Source organism: Lytechinus variegatus, chromosome 16 (assembly GCF_018143015.1).
Source record: "Lytechinus variegatus isolate NC3 chromosome 16, Lvar_3.0, whole genome shotgun sequence".
Classification (NCBI taxonomy): domain Eukaryota; kingdom Metazoa; phylum Echinodermata; class Echinoidea; order Temnopleuroida; family Toxopneustidae; genus Lytechinus; species Lytechinus variegatus.
Window position 1 is genome coordinate 3817566 of NC_054755.1, and position 21896 is coordinate 3839461.

The window sequence follows — 21896 nt, forward strand, 5'->3', positions numbered from 1 at the left end:
AAAAAAGAAAAATATAAGCTGAATGTACGGATGCTTTTATTGACATTCTTTCAAGTTTTGTGTTTCTAAATCTTCTAATATTCTTTTAATAAATCGAGATCATTTAACCCTCACCCTTACAGAGAGAGGGGAGGGGTGCGGAAGAGACAGAGGGAGATAGAGAGAGTTGGAGGGGTGTGAAGGAGAAAGGGAGAGAGAGGGGTGGGGGAGGAAGGGAGGGATGGAGGGAGAGAGAGAAAAATAAAGAAAGGTGGATATACAGAGACTTTTGTTAATACTTTATCTTTTCTTCACCTTTCACTTTTATTCTATCCCTCTATCTCACTCTTTATCCTTATCGCTCCATCTCCTTATTCTTACCTATTCAATTATCACATACTTTCAAATGCCTTGTTTTCCTAGAGGGCAAAACCATATTTTATTTTCGCTTTTTAAAGAAAGTGCACGGGCATTTTGGCACTCCATCACAAACAAGCGTCAAACCACGATCTTGTGGATTTTCGAGATAACATCCGAACTTCTGAAATCCAAACATGTACTTCGCTCTTAGTATCAGCACCATCAGTCATATAAGAATTCTTGTCTGCGATGCCAGGGGGTTGTTATGGGTTTTTTTCGAAGGAGTTTATAGGGGCACTGCCCCTCCCAAACGTACCCCACTGATTCTCTTTCAAATGTAATGATTGATTGTTTGTTTCTTGGTATCAGACTGGATTTTCGATTTAAATTATGATTAATTTGATCAACAATTCAGTTATGTTTCCAAATTTCGAAAGGGTATTTGGCAAGGTTTTAGAAAGGCGGGCAGCCATACAATCTTCTTCTTTTTTTTTTTTTTTACATATTTCATGGTTGTTTACACTGATTGACAGAGATGTAATTAAATCCCAAGCGCTCCGCAAAGACGTTAGCACTGAAATGTCAATATATTATTACTAATAAGTTCCCTGATCGACTAAATATCAACGGGTAAGTCGCCGTACAAAAGAGCAATCTTGACCCAACATTACCGCAAGAATTAGGGTCCCATTTTTCTTTCAGTTGCTCGCTAAATCACACTGCTATGTTTGCTTGGTTTGAATTACATTAGCTGGGACTTCAATCATTTAGAAAGACTCTTCAGTCAAGACATTTCACCCAAAAATATTTCCTTCTCAAAACATTCAAGGTTTTGCTTTCTTTTGATTGGGAATTTGATAACCAAACTGTCGACTATTTGAGGTGGATGGAGCGATTTGAAATGTGACTCAAATTAACCTACATCATGTACGTGGACACACAAGCGCTTCTTGGGCAAATAAGTACGATGTTGTATAATTATCTGACGCAAATCTGATATTAATATATCGCATATATCATTGTTCATTATTATAATTTGACATGCCAGCAAAGCTTCTTGAAAAGCGATTCCATGATTTCAGTTAAACTGGCTCGATAAGATATTCAAATACTTAAAGTTGCGTTGTCGAAATGATTTACTTGGTCAGAAATGTAGCTGGCTCTGTCTCTAGGTATTCGGAGGTGCAATTTGAAATTATTCGTACATGAAATAATAAATTCGCCTGTACATGTTCACAATTCGTATTGTTCATTATTGAAGTCTATCCACTCAAAGAACACAAACGTCAAACAAGATAACATGTTCTGAAGGGTATAATAATCTTGCCATAATTGAAACTTTTATCATCAAATTTAATGGAGCAAGTTTCTTTCCAAGGGAGGGGACACTTTTTTACCAGAATTTCTTACTTATACTTACTGAGGCATTGCCAATTATTTTCAAATAGATCTAAATTTGTTACAGAGGATAACATAGGCCCTACTGTAATATTGCAGAGGCAGGAAGAAAATCGATTGGAAGGTCTTACTGCTGCAAAGAGCCATGTACGTATATAGAAAAAGACAGTCACTTTTAATTAATTTAAACTTGTATCCCTTTTCACCATCTTCGGGAATTAAAGTTCACCTGGCAAAACCCTTTTGTAAATGTTCCTTCACTGCGTGGCGCATAGTGCTAAAATTTAAAGCCCCTCCCCTTCTCATTTTTACCCCTGTACCTGGGCTCTCCGCCCCTCCCTTGTACCTCCTAGGGGTACAGACGGCTGGGAATGGTCCTCCAAGGGGAGTGTCAATTGATTCAGGCACCAAGGTATGGGTAACACTCAATTATCACAGCGGCTATCCGCGGGGGGTGTGACCGTTTTACGTTATGCCCATCGTTTGTTACCATACCCATGAGAGATGTTCAGGGGCGGCTTCGGTGTTGTTTTTAAAAAATGGTAACAAGGAGAGGTTCGAAATTATTAAAATACACTGTAGAAAGCAAAATCAGACAAATAAAATTGAAAATTCAAGCGAGCAAATGAAAAAAAACTTTAACTAAAGTAAATAAATGAATCCATACATAAATGAACAAATGTTTAAGATATATAAATAAGTAAGGAAATAAATGAAAGTAAATGATAACATTCAGAAGAAGTCATACAAGTCTGAAAATAATAATAAAAGTATGGAACAAAGATAAGAATAAAACGTAAATTGTAATGTGTCCAACAAAATTCTTGTAAAAAGTTATTTAAAGTTTATTGTCATTACTTCACTTATGAGATGCTCTGGTCGAAGTTGTGTACTAAATATAAAGGCAATTAGCATTGAAAAGTAAGTAGAAAGCAGTTACAAACACATTTTAGGGGGAAATGCAAATACATTCTCTTTCCTGTTTCGGATGTTATTAAGGAATACTGACGATACTATACTGACAAAATAATAGATACATGTATACTTTAGAAGTATTATGGGTTTTTTATCCTACATTAACTGATGATCCCAATCAATTTTAAATATCCTAATTTGTCAAGTATCTTGAGCTCGTATATCATCCTGTCATTGGTTTAGTTTTTTCATGTGAAAAGAGTGTTGTTCTTCATGGATCGTTAGCCAGCAACCGCTAAAAGGAAGTAGAACTAGTACCGTGAAACCACTGCTCCTGGGCGTTAGCGGTCCAGTTTCAAATACCAAGCAAGCTAAAGTCAACTGTAAAACTATCCCCAAGATCTTCCTTGTCGCGATGAAAAACTCGTTAAAGGCGCCAATTAGACTTGAAATTGATGTATTTAGAACACATAGGGATGTCGTAAGAAGAGAGTTGCAATCAATTTCATGTATGTGTAAGTTGCAGTTTACAGAAAGATCGATTTTGGCAGTAGAAAATCAGTGGTACTAATTGTTGCAATCGTTGTAATTGATCAGATATCGATTGAAAGGCATTACGATTGATTTGGAGACCCCAAATACATGTAGTTTTGTAATCAATTGAAGTTTCTTGCAAAATCTTAATAGAGATTCTAAATAAATGAAAGATGCGTGATTCCCCCAAATCAATTTCAACGATTGAAAATTGGATTTCCCCCTTTCGAGGATTATTAGCAATGAACAGATGATGAATGAGATATTAAAATGTTTGATATTCGTTGATTCCATTCTAATTACACGTGCTATAAACCAAGATCATGCTCTCTTATTTCCGCCATGTTTGCAGTATCGAATCGAGAAACTATGAAGATTGACAAAAATTGAGCAAAATCTAATGTCAATTGCAGTGGAACATTTTTATCTTCCCTATTTTACTTTTCGTTTTATTTTTATCGCAATTTAGTACAATGTAGATTAGGAGCGTGGTTAGAGTTGTTAGGGGGACGATCTCTCGAATAGTTGGAGTATAATATAATTAAATAACCAATGATAATAACAATGGTAACTGGCCTTATATAGCGCTTTTCATGAGATCCGTATCAAAGCGCTTTACCATGTGGAAAATTAGAAATATACAAACAAAATTGAACTAGAAATTTACATTACTAACCAAAAAAAAAATATCAAGACCAATATGAATGGAACAATTTTGAATATGCTTTTTCCACGGAGTTAAGTTTTTAATTTTGATCTGAGCATTGTGATATTGGGGATTGAGCGAAGGGAAACTGGAAGAGTATTCCACAGTTGTGGGTCAAAGCTTGAAAATGACCTATCACACACAAAAAAATGTTTTTTGCTATTTTGACAGTTAAAAAAAATGATTTGCAGAACGAAAGGAACTCCTGGGAGTGTATGCTTGGATTCATTCAGAGAGATAATTTGGAGCAATCAAATATATCCCTTATGCTATTATTTCTCCTTTATCTCCTATTCTTCTCCATCTCCTTACCCCCCCCCCCCGCTTTCACGACACGAAATATCATGGGGCGGTCGGCCCTACCCTCCATGTGTCACTGCCCCTGGTTGAGATTCTAAATCACTTTGGGAAAGTCATCTTACTTTCGGTGGCAGCGGTGGGATCAAAATAGTAGCAATAAGTAGTACTCACAATAAACAGTGTTTTGAAGGAACTGAAGACAATCTGCATGAGTAAACGAGTAATTTAGTGATTTTTTTTAATGCGAGTATGTGTTCCATCTCCCCCCCCCCCTCTCTCTCTCGTTCTCTTTCTTACCCCCAATGCTTCATAGAATCTTGTTTACTTTATTTACTAAAGGGCTGGCGAGAGCCAAACTTTACTCGGAATCAAAATGCAGGCGCCCTTCCCCGGGCACTTGGGTTCCCTCCCATTGATCAGAAGTAATGTCGTCTGCAGGATAACAAAAGTTCTTTCTCCCCCTCTCTCTCTCTCTCTCTGTGACTTTCTGACTTTCTCACTTCCGTGCTCTCTTTCCATCATCACAAGGCTAATCTGAGTCGATCAAGCGACCAAGTCTGAGCAGTTTAGCAAGAATCGCCCGTGAGAGCATTGACAATTCCTTCTCAATGGAACGCTCCGCATAACTTTGGGGAAAGACAGCTTTTTATGTCAAGTTCTTGAAATGTTAGAAAACTTTTGACAACTCTCGCTTGCTCGGAAGTAATTATTTGAATAATCATCCCGCATTTTGCTAGCCGTTCGCTAATGTGACTTTGAGCCAAGGCGATTGGGAGATATAGAAGGCAAGAGATCTTCAACTTAGCATCCTGCTTTCATAAAGAACTTATACAGAGAAAGTAGTATGGGTGCTTGAGACTAAATACATTTTCATTTTTTTGGGATTTGTCCGAAACTGTGTCCTTTTTCTGGATATTGCCGTAAAATAACTGAAATTTTCGGGTTAATATTTGATTTTCTTGCAGACATTTGTGAATTCGTCACCATGGCAGATCGGATAATGAATATTGGAGTGTTTTGGATCTTAGCAACAGTGACTTTATCAGTAGCAGGTCCAACAGAAACAGGTGAGAAAATTATCACTTTCTATTACTTTTCTCCTCTAAAAAATGTTGGATAACAATTTACCCAATAATACGTGGTAAAAAAGAACATACATGCTTGTTTGGTACAAGTGTCTAAGTTATTAGATATTATTTCGTCTTCCATTTATATCTACAGTTTGAGTTTATTTTACAATCATTCGATGACTCACTCTATAATATGCAGATATGATTTTGAATCGTCACAAGTTTTCAAGTTGAAAGGCCTTTCAAGTTCCTGCTTTGTTTAGCACGGATATAGTTTGATCAGGTTTGTTTTCTTATTACAAACACAGACACTTAAGTGTATATTGTATATATTCAAGAATTCATATTTGATAAAATTATTCAGTTAATTAAGATCAAGAGATTAGAAGAGAATGATTTTTTGCAATGCATAGCAAATTGTAATGTTTAGTGATGGGAAATGAACAAAAATGTCGTTTTTCTGTTCAAATTCTCTGACACTAGTTAGTCGCTAAAGCAGTTAAAGACTTTCATTATGTAATTGGTTGCTGTCTTTCATATTTATTTTTTCAAAAGATATGGAAAGCATTTGTAAACTATATATGAGCCCGACATTACAAAACTTTCTCCACCACAGAGCATTGATCTAAAAAGACTACCATCATTTTCCCTTCCTGATAGAGATTGATTTTATGATTAATTTTCTTAAGAAATATTTGCATACTTTTGAAACGTAACCATAAATTATTTCACAAGATTTGCGACTCTATTCGTTATTTATAAAAGAAATAAACATGTAATTCTTCACTTATCTGTAATAATCTCCTATATATAATATTTCAAATCAAATCATTTCAAAACTAAGACTCAAATTGTTTTCAGGTTGGCTCAAGTGAGTTCCTGTAATATCAACCGGAACTAGATTTATATCAAATCATACTAAATTCAATCAATTTCGTTTTTTTTACCGATGGAAATTGTCTTTATCACAGATTTAAAATGCTTGTTTGTTTTTCCCGTGTATTTGATAAATTGAATCAGAAATTGATGGACAACAAAGCGAAGAAAAAAATGCAAATAAAATATCATGAAGCTAAGGGTAACAAAACTTACGTTAACCCCCTAAGACATAAAATTGCGAATGATCCGAGTCAGAAATTCGAATAAAAAAACAAGGTCTGAATCTATACCCCCATAACCTGGTACTTTCGGTATTTCTCTTTATTTTTCTAACCAGGCAATAAAATCTATTCGTATACCAACTGACTTTTATTCACATGCTAACTGCATACACTGATAATATATTGATAGAGACTACAAATCTGGAAATCCGGCTCCAATTACAATATATTTTACTATTTTGTCCCATCATTTCGAAGCATGGCGCCATTATGTCTCTTTCTTGACTCTTTCTCTCGAATCAATTAACCAATTGATCGTTCCACAAATCCTGGTATAAAAACTCCGTAATTGGTTCTTAAACGGTCCCATAGCGGTACTGGTGGGTAAGTGAAACGGATGTGCTTCTGAAATGAGGTATACTTATAGGATGAAGGAAGACATCTTTGTTCCGACCTTAGAAGACAATTCGATACCTGTTCCCCTTGGGAGTCGTGAAAGACTTAAGGAAGGGTGCAGGGGGGTTGGTAGGAAGGAGTTATTTCATGGTTGGGGTCTAAAGGAAAGGATATTGGCCTGTATATGTTCTTGCTGAAAATCTCTTAATTCGCGATTTACTATGTAACCGAGTGGTGGTTTCATAAAACCAGCATGATGATGAAGAAAGGGTTCGGTTGAGCGGAACGCCCTGGCTGCCAGGATGAAAGATGGGGCGCCAGAAATATATTCGGACAAAACAAATTTTTATTTGTTTGTTTGTTAGTTTCCGCTGTTGCTTGAAGAATCCACTGATATTCATTACATTGTGATTTGCGTTTCGATGATAAAAGGTAAAAAGACTACTTTCTACACTTGGTATACGACGCAGAATATGTATATTGAAAATAAAATAAAACGCAAAATTCTCATTAGACTCCATTTTACCTTAGCGGTGTGTTCACAATCAAGTTCTCTCTTTGAACATTAAGTCACTCGGAAATGCATATCAATTCACTTTACTGAAATCGATGACAGCGTCAAAATAGGTTTAAAGCTTCGAAGCAACTAGACGTTTTCACCCATTTTATTATACTTTACTTTAAATAGTTTAATGTTTTTGTTTTTATTTTCCAAATAATTGCGTTTCTATCATTATTATATCAAAGTTTCTTGCCAAAATTTAATTGTTTGATACATCGGCAAGACCATGGCCATAAGAAAAAAATCACACTATTTACAAATTATGTACATGATTAAAACAACAAAGAATTTAAACAAGAGTAATGAAATGAGAAATAGAGCTTAAGTTTCATCATTGATGTTGCATGATTTTTTCGATGTCCAGAGAGATAAGGTATAGTCACCAAGAACGTGAAATGTGTTCCTTCCACGAGGGTTAGACCAGGGTAGTGGACTCACACTGCCCTGGTTAGACCATGATTCTACTTGTAAGATACCTACCAGTAGGCCTAATCAATTCCCTATCTGCGACCTTAAGGTTTGACTCGTGATTCTTATGGAATGTAAGAATCAACGGTGACAGGGTAAAAAATACGTCATTTATATCAAGAAATATTTGTAATCTGCATTTAACTATTTATTTGTCATCGGGAAGCTCTTTAAGAATGCTATCTTCTGTTTATACAAGTACATACTATTCTTATAAATTTCCGAGTCATACCACATCAGTCTTGTTTAGCCAACAGTCCCACGGTTGGCTACCTGTTGTTTACTGCCAGCACATCGGCGGAAAGAAATTGGAAATGTGAATTGTTGTCTTACTTTGAAATACCTGCCATACCTAATGCTACGGTCCCAACCAACCCGACCAACTCCAAATCGACCGATGATTTGTCACATAGGATCACGTGAAATATTTGATCGGTCCTGATTCGGTTGCATCAGTGTGCCTGATAATCACTCATGGTTACTTGCAGCTCCGAAACCTTTTCATCGGGATGCGGCCAGAATCACTTAAGTATAAACAAGCGATTAACGGATTTACGCTTTACAAAGAGATTTGGGGATATTTGAAGCTTGGTTTCTGTCAGATATAGTGCAGAGCGATCATTCACCTGGGTCTTGAAGTATTGTTCGACACGAAATCAAAAGGGATATCATTTTCTTGTGAGATATATAGGAGACGTTTATATTGAGGTTGAGAGGTATACAATTCAGTTGACAGAGGCTGTCATTTAAGTGGTGTCCAGTGGGCAATTTTGGTTGCAGATTACAAAAAAGATCGACGTTTTAGCCATAGTACTAGATTGTAAAGCTGTAATGAAATGACCTGATATTTTCATATAATGGAATAAAATGGGTAAATCACAGAAAGATAATTGTAGAAGAAAGGCAACAGTTTAAGATTCGGTACAAGTCAAAGATTATTCGACGAATACTTATGGCATTAAAATAGAAATTTCAATTGAAGGATGGGCTAATGGTTTTTATTGCTTCCTGCTTTTCACTTTATATTGGATCGTTTGTGCCTCCACTTCCCCCCGAATGAAGATTTTTCGTGGATATGAACACAGAAGAGTAATTAATGACTTTCGTTGAATCATTAGCTGATGTTCCTTGGGAAGGCTATGCTGCGCTATGATGTGTTTAAAGATGTCATCCACAGCGAAATTAAACCTAATTGTGTAAATCAGGGTATGTGTGTGTGTGTGTGTGTGTCTGAGGGTGGGTGTGTACCTGAATTTTGTCATCGGACGTGTATCAATCAGATATGATTATTTACGTCTTGATCGTCCTTTGTCACCACCACCCGAAGACGTGACTATTGCTCGAACCTCGACCCTCCGCATCATTATAACTTCCAAACACATCTTAGGCTCAGATTACAGGTGCACGCCACAACGCCGAGTTTTAATGATGCAAGGTATGATGTGTATGGGAGGGGAAAGTGTGAGTGAGTGCGTGAGTGAATGAGGGTGCGACCGAGGGTGTGAAAGTGTGCTCGCATCCACATGCATGTCTTTCGTTTATCTATTAGCCAGTCCACAGTACCAAAGAAAAACAAATTTCACGTGAAAATATAGAACTGAAGTATTATTTTTGTTCTATTTTTACCAATTATGCCTGGTCCTGAATATTGCTATGTAAACAGAAAAGGATGAAAATACAAAACAAAACGAGAACTTGAAAAGAGAATGTAAAAAAGCTGATTTCGTCTCTAAAATACATTTAAAAGGAATAGTGATCTAGATTGAGTCATGGTTCGTGCGATATTAATTGCAAATAACATTCTTATAAAGGCTTGTCTGCGAACAATGTATTTAAACTTTATTAAAATGGAATCTTACTTTTTTATAATGTTCACCGTATACGACTCAGATTGTAAAGTATTTTATATAACATCAGTGTGTGTGCGATACTTTAAAAAAGAGAAAAGATAAGGGAGGGATAAATGTAATATTGTAAAGGTGTTTCTTCACATTTTCCTTATCAAACATTTAAACAAAATATATCATGTATACTTTTTAACCCGATATCGTATACAAAAAGCCTTGTCTCTCATTGAATTCAGAAAAAAAGGTCATTTCGCTCTCCAAACTATTTTAAACTCCATTATCAGTATTTCCCCATCTTCTTCGAGCCCGTCTATCCGTTTGTCGCCTTAAGCCATGTATCATATTTGACACTCCAAATATATATTAAACGGGGCATTCCCGAACTTCATGGAGCCACAAATGGCCTGCGATCTCCATCTCGAAGTTGTTTTGACACTGTAAAGAGTGATAAGGTTGGTCTCGATCTCACCGGGGTCATGGTATATAGACGACGAACGCCAGTCTTTCATCTGTCTGAGTGTTGTCAAATAAATCCGAGACACACGACTTGAAAGTGAATTAAATGGGAGAAGGGAAAGGAGGGGGAGAGAGAGAGAGAAAAAAGAAAGAGAGAGAGGAGGAGGAAGGGAGAAAGGGGGTGGTAGGTTCTAACTTTATTCAAAGAATGATGGCATCGTCAATCATTAAAGAAAATACAGACCATTTCTCGCTAGCGTCTTTCCCCAGTCTCGCCCTTACGACGTGTCGAGCCTTTCAGTGAGTGATGTCCCCGATTTGTCCGAGAAAAAAAAAGAGATTTGGTGCCTCATTATCCCGTTAAACACTCGAGTTTAATCTGTGCATGCAATCACGAGAGCGATTTACACTCCACTATGAATGGACAGCATCAGTTACAAACATGTCATTCATCAGAAAGTCAGTGTACACAACAAGGCGCGCAACAAAAGCGCGCCAACACTTTCTGTTCTTAAGTGGTGTGTCGTCTGTTGTTTAAGACGCCGTAGAGCACAATTGCAACAATGGCGCTAATTCTTCGCGGGGAGAAAGGAGTCGCCGTTCTCCTGTCCTCCTTAACAAGTAGGGCTATTATTTGACTATACACACATTCTAAAGAAGGCAGGGATCATCATCATTCGACTTATCATCCTCGAACAATGGAAGAGTGGGAGAGAGAGTTCTTGACAGACAGGTTTCTCGGGGTGGTCTCTTGCAATTACAGTGAGAATGGATTGTGAAGAAGCGAGACAACGAGGTGTCCTGGTGCGTTGGCTGGGTCGTGTGGTGCCCAAAAGAGGAGGGTGAAGTATCCGAGAGCGACGCCATGCAAAAAGGAGACGCCGCGGGGATACGCACTCAAAAGAACGATACTCGATAGAAACAAAAGTCCTGAAGCTAGACGGTATTAACAATGTTTGATTAACGGTTCACATTCAAACATTTCGTTTCTGAAAGATTATGATTGAAAAGACAAACTCAGAGTCTACATTTTGTAACTCTGAAGCTTTTACAATAATGGCCCTGCCACCATCATAGATATTCATCCTAAGTTTTGTTTATTAGTTTAGGGAATGTGAGAAAGACTCAGACTGAGAATAACATACGAGATGAAAGACAGTTGAGATTTGCGATGGATAAAAACCATAAGATTCGTAGGCCCATTCTTATCAAAGTTAATTTTCCAAATTCGACAAGTTACGTCGTGAACTTAATGCAACGGGAACTTAATCAACATCTGCCGTATGACAAGTGACAACTTTTCTTGATTTTGATTGGCTGAGAACTTGTGAGGTCTTTGACTATTACTATTCTAACTGTCGAATAACAGAGACTTTGAAACATCTGACAAGAAAAGTACTCTTATTAAACGCTCTCTAGGAAGACAAGGGTCTTTTTCATTCTCGAGAGCGATGCAAACAACTGTCTATCATTTAAGAAACACGAAGCATGCAGTATTTTTCGCCACTTATGTTTTTTTTTCTAGACATGCGTCCGAATTCCAAATTCTTATACCAATTATTAGTACACCAATGAAATAAATCATTCCGAAAATCAATTGAAACCCATTTCTTAGCATACTTGTAAGCAATTATGTTTAAATGAAAAAAAAAACCGCAGTGAATATCTGCCAAGATATTCCAACTTGGAAACAAACTAATGACAATGTAAGTCAATCACAGATGAATAAAACCCGTTGTACTGAAATAAGCAATTTTATCTGTAAGCAACAGTTCAACTCTTCAATCTTTTAGTCAAGTTTAAATGGAATTTGAATATTAACGAAGAAAATGACTTGAAATTTAAATGCATGCATACAAAATTTAATAAACGAATGATTAAATATATTCATCAATAATTAAAAAAAATCATTCATGAATTCATAAAACATTACATGATATATAGATAGATGCATCAGTATAAAACGAATGGATGAACGAATTAGAAGAAAAAATATACATAAACATATCGCTATTAAAAATAGACGTCGAATAAAATGAATACAGTATTAACCAAGTACATCCTTGATCAATAGATGAAACAAACAAAGTACATTTGAACGAGCCCATTAGTTCAAAAGGAGATTTTGTTTTTCTTGGTAGGTGAATGTCCATTCGGTGGTCGGACTTACAGACTGGGTGAATCCTGGCACCCCTATCTCATACCAACTGGTATAGATCCATGTACAACATGTACCTGTATTGAACACGATCATGTCACCTGTACGCGAGAGGAGTGTCCTCGACCAACCTGCTCATCGCCAAGGAGAATACCGGGACAGTGCTGTTTAATTTGCCCAGGTGAGCTGCATTTTAGTCCTTGTTAGACCTTTATAAAGACATCTACACCCCCCCCCCCCCACGAAAAAACACAAAAATGATGTCAGTAAACCTACAAATTATGCGACTGCCTTTCGAGTTTCGATGTCATGTTCCATCACTTTGCAAGCATTAATTATATTTTTATTGCAGATATCTTGTTTGCGAACTTATGAAAGTAGATTTGGAAATATGTGGTGATGATACAACGATTTGGTGCCCCGCCCCTGTGATGAAAAGATTTTCAATTATTAGAAAAATAATAATAAAGAGAAGAAAGGAGAAGATAACCTGGGTCGTGTACCCATCTACTCCTGCAATTTAATCGAGAACAAATTATTCCCTTCCCTATGAAGTCACCTTCCACCCCACCTTGCAAACGCCTCTGCATTATGTCACCATTGTCGATAAACATTTTTTATTACAAAAAAATTGAACTTTGCTATGAAAAAACATTTTTACATTTTATTGATTAATAATCATATATATATATTTCTAAATTATTTTATATCTGTAAAATGAAACTGACTAGAAACCGTTGAACCAGAGCTTGAATGTTTTCTTTCCCTTCCATCATGTCCATCAATTCCATTCTCTCCCAACCCAACCTCTGTAGATCCTGAGACAATCACAGAAGCTCCCCTCGTCGCACCGGTTGAAGAGGAGGCGCCCCGTTACCCTGGGTGTGAATACAAGGGGAAGACCCTTCAACATGGGGATCTCTTCAGCGTGGATGATCTATTTACATCGCGGAGAGAGGACCAATGCGCGCAGTGTGGATGCACGGTAAATTGACAATGTTAATATGGAATCATATTCATATGGAGCAACATGTAAAATTGGGATAATTCAAGGCTTTTCATTATTATTGTCAATTATGATTAAACTTGTTGTAACTCTAGATCCAAGTATAAAACCTTATGTTAATCAATGGATATGGAAATTCGGGGTAACGCAAGGATCTATTTTAGGTCCATCGCTTTTCATAAGTGTTATACGTGATTATTGAATTCGGGACAATTAAAGGATTGTTTAGGTCCATTACTGTTAGTAATCTCTATCAACTACTTGTCCTCATTATTTCATTTATATAACATTCATCAATTTAGATGTAACAGATTTAATGGTTCCTTTATCAACCATTATTTTTTTTAGGAAAGTATTTCATCTAGGCCTACAAAGTGTATCATAATTTCATTATCAATCTTGACTTGCTTTCATCTTTCAAACAGGATGTGGATCATGTTATGTTACCACAAAGATATTACAATTAGATATTTCGAATTTCCGCGTATTGATAATTGGAACATGACGTTTTGTGAAAATGAATCTGCTTATCAAATTATCAGTAAATCCTAATAACTAACAACGTGAAACTCGTAATATTCAAAAATATAAAATCTAGTTACAACATTTTTTCCTGATACATATTAATCATCGGATATATTTTTTATTATTTTCACCATCAGTTGGGTAGAATCTACTGCGCATTGAAGACGTGTCTACCACTGTCTTGTCCAGAGGCCGAGCAAGTTGTTTATTCCGATTCTTGTTGCCCAGTATGTGTATTTGAAGGTATCTATTCAATATATATCTGATATATCTATCTCTTTGAAATAGACTTAATTGGAAATACAATATATATATATCGCATTTATCAGTCAATCTTTTCTTTCTTTATTATGATGGTGATTGTGATTAATATTTATCAATATCATTAAGAGCACCAGCATTATCCATCGTCATTATCTTCAAGTCGATCACCATCATGATCGTCGTCACATCCTTACAATTCTTTTGGTGTATTTTACGCAATCATGGTACAAATCTGGGGCCTAGGAATGGTTATTTTGAGAGAGGTGCTGGTTTTGAAAAAATAATACAAGCAAAAAAGTTTATCACTCTTAAATGAGTGTAATTTTGGTTAGAAAAAAATGACAAGCGAAAGGGGAGCTGCTCTAAAATGAAGGTGATTTTGGTCACATTTCAATTATTAAAGCATTATTCATTGTTTTACTATTCTTTTATTCAAATTTTGACAAGTTTTTCAAAAGTTTATATCAATTTGATAGATTAAAAAATTATTTAGAGAAACGAGGTCCAAAATGCTCTATCATGGACCTAATCTGCTGATATCTGAAGGTTAAGAAAATAAACAAGGGCTTATTCTTATACCTATTTCTCATTATAACTAACACAATATTTATTGAGACGGTTTCATCTATTCCTTTCTTAGATGGAACCACGCAAACCCAGGAAATCTTAGAACCTAACCCGGAAGTAAACGATCTTGACCTGGCTATTAATCCTAATACTCTCCTCCAAACCAACAACGTTCCCCTCATCAATAACTTCCCATCAATTCCTCTCTCTGGTTTTGGTACTACGAGTAGTATTCCAGAAGATGACGGCGATCAACAAGGTAAATGTTTTATTTTGTTGTCATTCAAAAGAGAATGCAGAAAATATAATCCTTCTTTTTCTCATCCTTTTTTTTACCCCCCCCCCTCCTTATCTTCTGTCTCTTCTCTCATGGTGAACCAGGGATTCTAGTATATTCTCGTATATCCATGATTAAACATGAAACTTGGCCTAAATGTGTAAGTCAAAGATGCAAATTTCACGCATGCCATACGGATTTGTTCGTAGCCAGGGACGCTGTATCCATGGCAACACCGGAAGATGTATTACCCTCTCACTCTTCGTCTGCCGAATAAAACGATGATTCCGTTTCGATCCTCCACTAAACGTTTCCGCTTTCGTAGCCTTGGTTTGTTGGGATTTTGTTTAAAATGGTATGTGAGGGCCTACGTGTAGAAAGAGGGGGCACTAGACCCCAATGTTCTATGACAAAGGAGCTATATTTTCAAATATTGAAATTAGATTTCGCTTTTAAAAGACAAAATTTTCAATCGCTCACTTCTTTCGCTCACGAAATTTGCCATGTTGTACCCCCTCGTTTCCTTTGCTCATTACGTCACAGTATGAGGTCATGGGCCAATGCTTTCGTTCGTGCACCTAGATGAGCCACCTCTCGATTTTTTTCGGGAAATTGGGTTTAAAGGCCAATGTATTATGAAATTTGATTTTGATGGGAAATTAAAATTGCCTTCAATTTTTCACCTTGTTTTTGCGAAGGGTTTATGACCGTATGCATAATTTTTTTTTTTTGGGGGGGGGGTTAGGACACTTTTTCAAAGAAACCCGAGCCATGTGGCGCTTTATCATTTTCTACATGTAAAGTGACATCAAAGGATTTCGTGCACACGTTTTCATAATTTCGTGAAAATTTTCAGTAAAAAGAATGAAGATTTCAACATTTCGTGGGGGGGGGGTAACAGTTCTCTTCCCCCTTGCGCAAGTATTTTTCATCATTATTTTTTTGGGCATGACAGTCTTTAGGTATGCAAACATTGGCAAAATCAGAGGAATATTCAATACATTCTTCAAGTATTATCCGATCATGAAAAGTCTGAGTATTGATCTTGTGTAAACACTGGTAATGTGGTGACGGCAATTTCCTGGATTTACTCCCCATCAACCTTGCACATGGTCTCACTTTACCACTATATGCATACCCTTCTTTTCCCAGTCTTCCCTTCATGATTACACCAATAATAATTGTTATTGATAATTTCACTAAATTATTTAAAACTAAAAGGGGTTGTAGATTTTAATCGCTCATCATTGTAAATGTAATTTATCCCTTCTTAATGGTGATAATTATTGGTTTATAGCTTCATATATCACCGCGTCACGCTGCTCCAAAATATAAATGTCGTGGACATATTCATCTAATTATTAATTGTGTATTCTTAATATGATATTTCTCATATCAGAAGAAGGTATGAGAGGCCGGAATACATGTACAGGATATTTTCTTGACTATTTCATCCTGAGATATAATGTAAATCATCCCTATAATCGGTTAAACATGTTAGTTAGACGGCTTTCAAAGTGCACAGACACACTGTTTTCAGAGACGTGGAGTGAATCTTATGAAAAGAAATTGATTCTTGGAATTGTGAAAGACGTTAAGGACACACATCCGACGTGAGATATCGTCTTGAAAGATGTGTCCCCGTTCTCTCTTCCCGCTTCTCCTTTTTTGCTGGAATTAAATCCTTGATTGGTTGACTGTCTTTCAACATGGCCGATATGGATAGAATTTCTTTTGAATCGTGAGGTCACTTATGTTAGATAGAATAGAATGAGACAAGCCTTTCACTTAATCAAGTTGACACCCATCCTAAAATTCATCGAAGTTATCTCTCCTGGGTCGAGTGTGGCTATTGTAAGATAATATTGCTGCGGTGTTGTTTGAATCCCTATGAGTCCGGATGTGGCGTTCTTGAGAAAACGTCGTATAAGGGAATGCAAAAGGGGCCGCCAACCCCAAAAGCACTTTCTCGGTCCAAATAAATTCTGACGACTTATTAAAAGAAGTTTAAAGAAAAGTAATTAAATTTCTGTCGGGGGCACTCTCCCTCTCCTACCCCTCCCCGCCCTTTAGGTATGCCATTGCCGGAGATCCAATATCATATGTCATTGATGATCTTTCCTTTGTTTCTTTTTCCAGCTTGTGAATCGAACGGAAAAACTTACCAAAGCGGGGAGACGTGGCATCCAATTCTCTTTCCGTTTGGTAGAGTAGATTGCATCTTATGTCAATGTCAGGTAAGATAACTTTATCATTATTCTTCGACAAAAAATAATGCATTTTGTAAGCGATAGGCGAATAGATGTTGGCACGAGGAAGGGGGGAACGGAAGCGACCCCCTCCCCTTCACTGGTTTTACCAAGTGATCAAATTAATGTCGAAGAGAAAAGGAAGGAAAGAAAAAAAGTTCAAATTAGAAGAATTTATTGTCAAAGGATTACAGGACTGTGTACTTATTATTATACGTATTAAAATAAAAAGTAAGGTGGCCTTTATCACGAATTTCCAAAATAGCCCGGTATAGTATACCTTTAGTTATATATAGATTTGTTCTTCTTAGCAACATTTGGTCTTGTTCAAATTGTTCTTTGGGGCGATTTATTATCACTGTACCTTTCTCTTTACATGTTTATGAATTTACGAGGTTAATGTCTTATTCCAATGGCTCATATTAATAAGTTTGTTTGGTATTATCACCTTAACACAGGATGGTGAAACGACATGCAATCGTATATCCTGTCCATCAGACGAGGAATTGCCCTGCAGAAACCCACAGTATGTCTCCAATCAGTGCTGTAAAGTTTGCCCAGGTGAGGAACTACGTTTTCTCTTAATAAGCAAAGAACATTCATACAAAATTCAAATTCTATTGAAATTGAAATTCAAATCCAAATTAAAATTCAAGTTCACATTCGAATCGATTTAGAATTTAGATTCAAATTAAAATTCAAAATCAAATTCAATATTTGATAATTTAATTCAAATTTGAACTCAAATTCAAATTCCACATTAAATCAGATTTTCTAATTCAAATTATTATTACATTCACAACCAAAGTCAAGTCGAATTTCAATCCGAACACAAATTCCAATTTAAATTCAAAATGAATATTAAATTCGATTAAGATTCAAATTAACATTCAATGTCAAATTCAAATTCAATTCAATATTCAATAATCAAATTCAAATCTGAACTCAAATTTAAATTCCACATTAAATCAGATTTTCACATTCAAATTATTAAATTCACGGTCAATGTCAAGTAAAAAACAAATCCGAACACAAATTCCAATTTAGATTAAATTTCAATACTAAATTCGATTTTCAAATTCACATTCAAATCAGATTCATAGTCAAATTCAAATCAAATTCAAAATATTATCCAAAGTAAACTTTAAATTGAAAATTGAATATATTCCTACCACAGATACTTCAGAGGTCGAACCAACGCCCATACCATCAGCGTGTTTAAAGGGCAGAGAATCTACACTCCTATACAGATACCAACCTGAACTCGTAATAGGAACTGACCACACCCAAACATTTATGTATGCCCTAGAGAATGTAGTCACAAATCAGGTGGAAATTAGAAAATGGACATTCAGTGAAGGTAAGTTTTTTTTTCAATTAGAGAAGAGGTATGTTGTGTGAGATAAGATGTATAAATTGCGGTCGCCCTTTTTCCCGTGCACCGGCTATAATCAGAGCAAAGTGTAAATAATTAAACAAATGAATGAGCAAATTTTATTTTAAATTGGAAATAAATAGCTGATAGAGAAATGTAAAAGAAAAAGGTACTTGACAGGGGTCGCAGAAGGGGGGGAGGGGGCTGGTTTTTCAAAAAACCGTGTACAAAAACGTAAAAGTGACAATCTATTTGTGATTGGCCAGCTCCCCCCTCCGCCACTATCAAAATTATTCCGAGGCCCCTACTTGATAAGCCATTAACTTCCTTTTCCATGTAATAAGCTCTTAAAAAATATATTGAGAATTTTTTATTTTCGGTTTGCTACTATGTATACTTGAAGAAACATTTTTGCTCTTGGCAAGCAGGATTTTCATCTGACTGAATAGGGACAATTCCAAGTTAAGAAATAAGAATATATGTTAGATTAATTAAATACATTTGGTCACAGGAAAACTGACTTGAAAATTTATACTTCAAGTCAAGAAGTGTGTCTTTCATTTTCGCGACAATGTAAATTATTGCAACACGAGTTTGATTTTCCTTATTATTTTATATTATTAAACAAAAAATAACCCTAAGTGAAAGATAGTGAGCCGATATAATTTTTTTCTAATTTCCTTCTTGCTCAATTCATCCACTAAATTTATGTAGTTACTATGAATTAACCACCGTTTTATTTTTTATTCACCTCGTATAGGTCAAATAAGTAATTTTGTGATTGAGGAGGTGTCATCAGAAAGATTTCAAAGGGCGCTATCAGAAAATAGAGAGGGGCGATTTCATCTCTCTGGAGCAACAACATTAAGTAAGTAGCAATAAAATATATTTCAAAGATATTTTTTAATTTTATTTTCTATACTACAGATTAAAGTATACCATCGAGAATATGCTGACGTTAAGCAATCGCATTAGACATTAATTTTCATTTACAATGTGATGCAGTAGTTATTTTTCCTTTAAAATATTTTAAATTAATAATCAAGAGCGTTAAATGGACGATTGATAGATGACGACCAAATCAATACTTAAGTGAGAAAGCCTGCTAAGTTTGATTCGAAAGAAAATTAGTGAGCGAATAATTATGAGTTTCCTATCTGCAATATTGGTCACAATGGTAAATCTCACATATCCAACGCAGATGCCAGACATTTATTTTGAACGCTACCATGGTGGAAGATCGTCATCTTCATCATCATCACCATCACCGTCTTCTCCTCTTTGTCCATCATCATCGCCATCACCATCCTCCTCATTATCATCAACATTACCATGATCGTTACAATACCTGTCGTCATGATTGTCATCATCATCATTACCATCATCATTATCACCATTATCAACATCACCATTATCATCATCACCATTATCATTATCATCATCATCATCATATTTCATCCTAAACTCCGGTGTTGATTTAACACCAGCTCGGAATCTATATATGTCCACACTAGAAAAGTATTGAAACAACTAACACCGGTTTGGAATCAAGCCGATGCTGTTTTAATATTGATTGGTGTTGTATAAACACCTATCTGGTGTTGGACCCAAACCAAACTGATGTTTAACACTTTTCTGGTTATATTCTGGGCTGGTGGTAAACCAACACCGGATTTTTCCCAGTTTACCATAAACTCAGAATTACTTGGACCGCACTTCTTGCCAGTTTCGATAATGACATTTTATTCCTTTTTTTTTCTTTCGTGGTACAGGAAAAGTGCAAAAATTAAGAAAGAAAGAAGCAAGGCTGGAGAGGCGGTGCGCCGTTCGATGCGTGAAGCAGGCCCTCAAGTTACCAAGAAGTCTTTCAGCGAGAGAGATCGAAATGTCACGTGATTGTGACGTCAGAACACGGTCGCAGTCGAGACCCAGACGAGATGAGCACATTTTGCGATAACATCGATAAGTTTAAATATTTTTATTTGTCATATATTTTTTGTCAAATGTTTATATTTGTATTAATGTATGTGTTTATATATGTTGTCTTTGATGTTGTATTAAAAAAAAGCTGATTTATATATTGCAATTGGAGTTTCACTATAATTAATGTACTTTGTGTTATTTAGTTGTTCTGTTTTTCGGGGGATGAAAAAAAAATCTATAAGAAATCTATTCCCTTTTTTTAAAGTAATTTTTAACACTTATCGAATATTAATTGTTTTATAGAAAGCAAATCGGAATCATGCAAATAAATGCAGATATTCGAAAAAAAACATCGACTGATTGACGAAAAAAATATTACGTTTTCATTCAACTTCACTATATACACAACCCTCCCTCTCCTTATTAAATATCATGATTTTAGTTTTGGAGATGAATTTTTACCTGATGTTATCTTTTCCCTCAATAAATCTCAATCTTGTGGGGGTTTTGTGATTTTTTTAATGCCAAAAAGATTTACACAGGGTAGCCATTTCAACTCACTTAAGTCAGCTGCTCCTCTATGTTTGACTTAAATCTTATCCATCATTTACGTTATTTATGTTGTGGTATGAAAAAGCTATTTGTTTTTTTACATTAATGATTGTTTGATGTGATGTGCACACATATTCAGAAAAAAGGTAGCTATCACTTTTTGAAGCGTTGTAAATAGGCAAGTGCCTATAATGTTGTTTTTTACACGTTGCATTATATTTTTGCATTCTATACTAAAATATTGATTATATATGTATGAATATATGTGCAGTGTATTTATAATGACCATTATAAGTGGCCTTATAATAATCACATAAATATTTGGATCATTATGCAGTCACAATACTTTTTCAATTTAAAAAACAAACGGGCGTAATTCATTGGACAAATACCTAATATGCACTATATTGTGAGAAATTATAAGATTTTAGGATTTTTATTTTATTAAATCACATCCTTTCAATGGCACCTATTTAGATATTCATTCTCAAAATAAACCTAGACTATTTGACTTGATAACACTTACTGTATCATGATTGTATTATTTATACAGGGCTCTCTCGAAAAGATTTTTTTTTCTGAAGAGACCATCCTGTTTAAAGAAAACAGAAATAAGTAAATAATAAATAAATAACAGGGTACCATATAGCGACTATTATATGCATATAATAGTCGCTATAGTGATCTTATGATACCCTGTCCTTTATCATGTATCTTATTTTTGTTTTCTTTTATGAATAGACCTTTACAATTTACATACGACCAGAAATTTTAGGAAAAAAATGTGCGGAATGCAAGGAAAGCATTTATCATGTGTTTTGTCCGCTATCGTTTGTTTTATGCGACTGATACCATGGTAACAGTCAAATACGTGTGCTTCTCAGCCAATCAAAAAAGAGAAAAGTTTTC

General features: G+C 35.6%; 1 protein-coding gene across 2 annotated transcripts; it reads left to right on the top strand.

Moving 5' to 3' along the window:
* Positions 1–5059: 5059 nt before the first annotated feature.
* Positions 5060–20695, top strand: LOC121429913 (chordin-like protein 1). 2 transcript variants are annotated; one of them, XM_041627174.1, is made up of 10 exons: positions 5060–5259; positions 12233–12430; positions 13065–13234; positions 13918–14023; positions 14685–14870; positions 17028–17125; positions 17596–17698; positions 18315–18497; positions 19273–19380; positions 20285–20695. In XM_041627174.1, exons 1-10 carry the CDS (start codon positions 5178–5180, stop codon positions 20467–20469), a joined length of 1419 nt encoding a protein of 472 aa, XP_041483108.1. In that variant the 5' UTR covers positions 5060–5177; the 3' UTR covers positions 20470–20695. The 2 variants fall into 2 exon arrangements, with proteins under 2 accessions (XP_041483108.1, XP_041483109.1); XM_041627175.1 differs by lacking the exon at positions 14685–14870 and having other exon boundaries at positions 5062–5259.
* Positions 20696–21896: the final 1201 nt, after the last annotated feature.

Bases quoted from the DNA above. Each gene is read 5' to 3' on its own strand.
- LOC121429913 (XM_041627174.1), top strand. From the start codon at position 5,178: ATGGCAGATCGGATAATGAATATTGGAGTGTTTTGGATCTTAGCAACA. The intron at 5,260-12,232 runs GTGAGAAAATTA...TTTTCTTGGTAG, and splicing joins AGCAGGTCCAACAGAAACAG to GTGAATGTCCATTCGGTGGT. The intron at 13,235-13,917 runs GTAAATTGACAA...TTTCACCATCAG, and splicing joins GCGCGCAGTGTGGATGCACG to TTGGGTAGAATCTACTGCGC.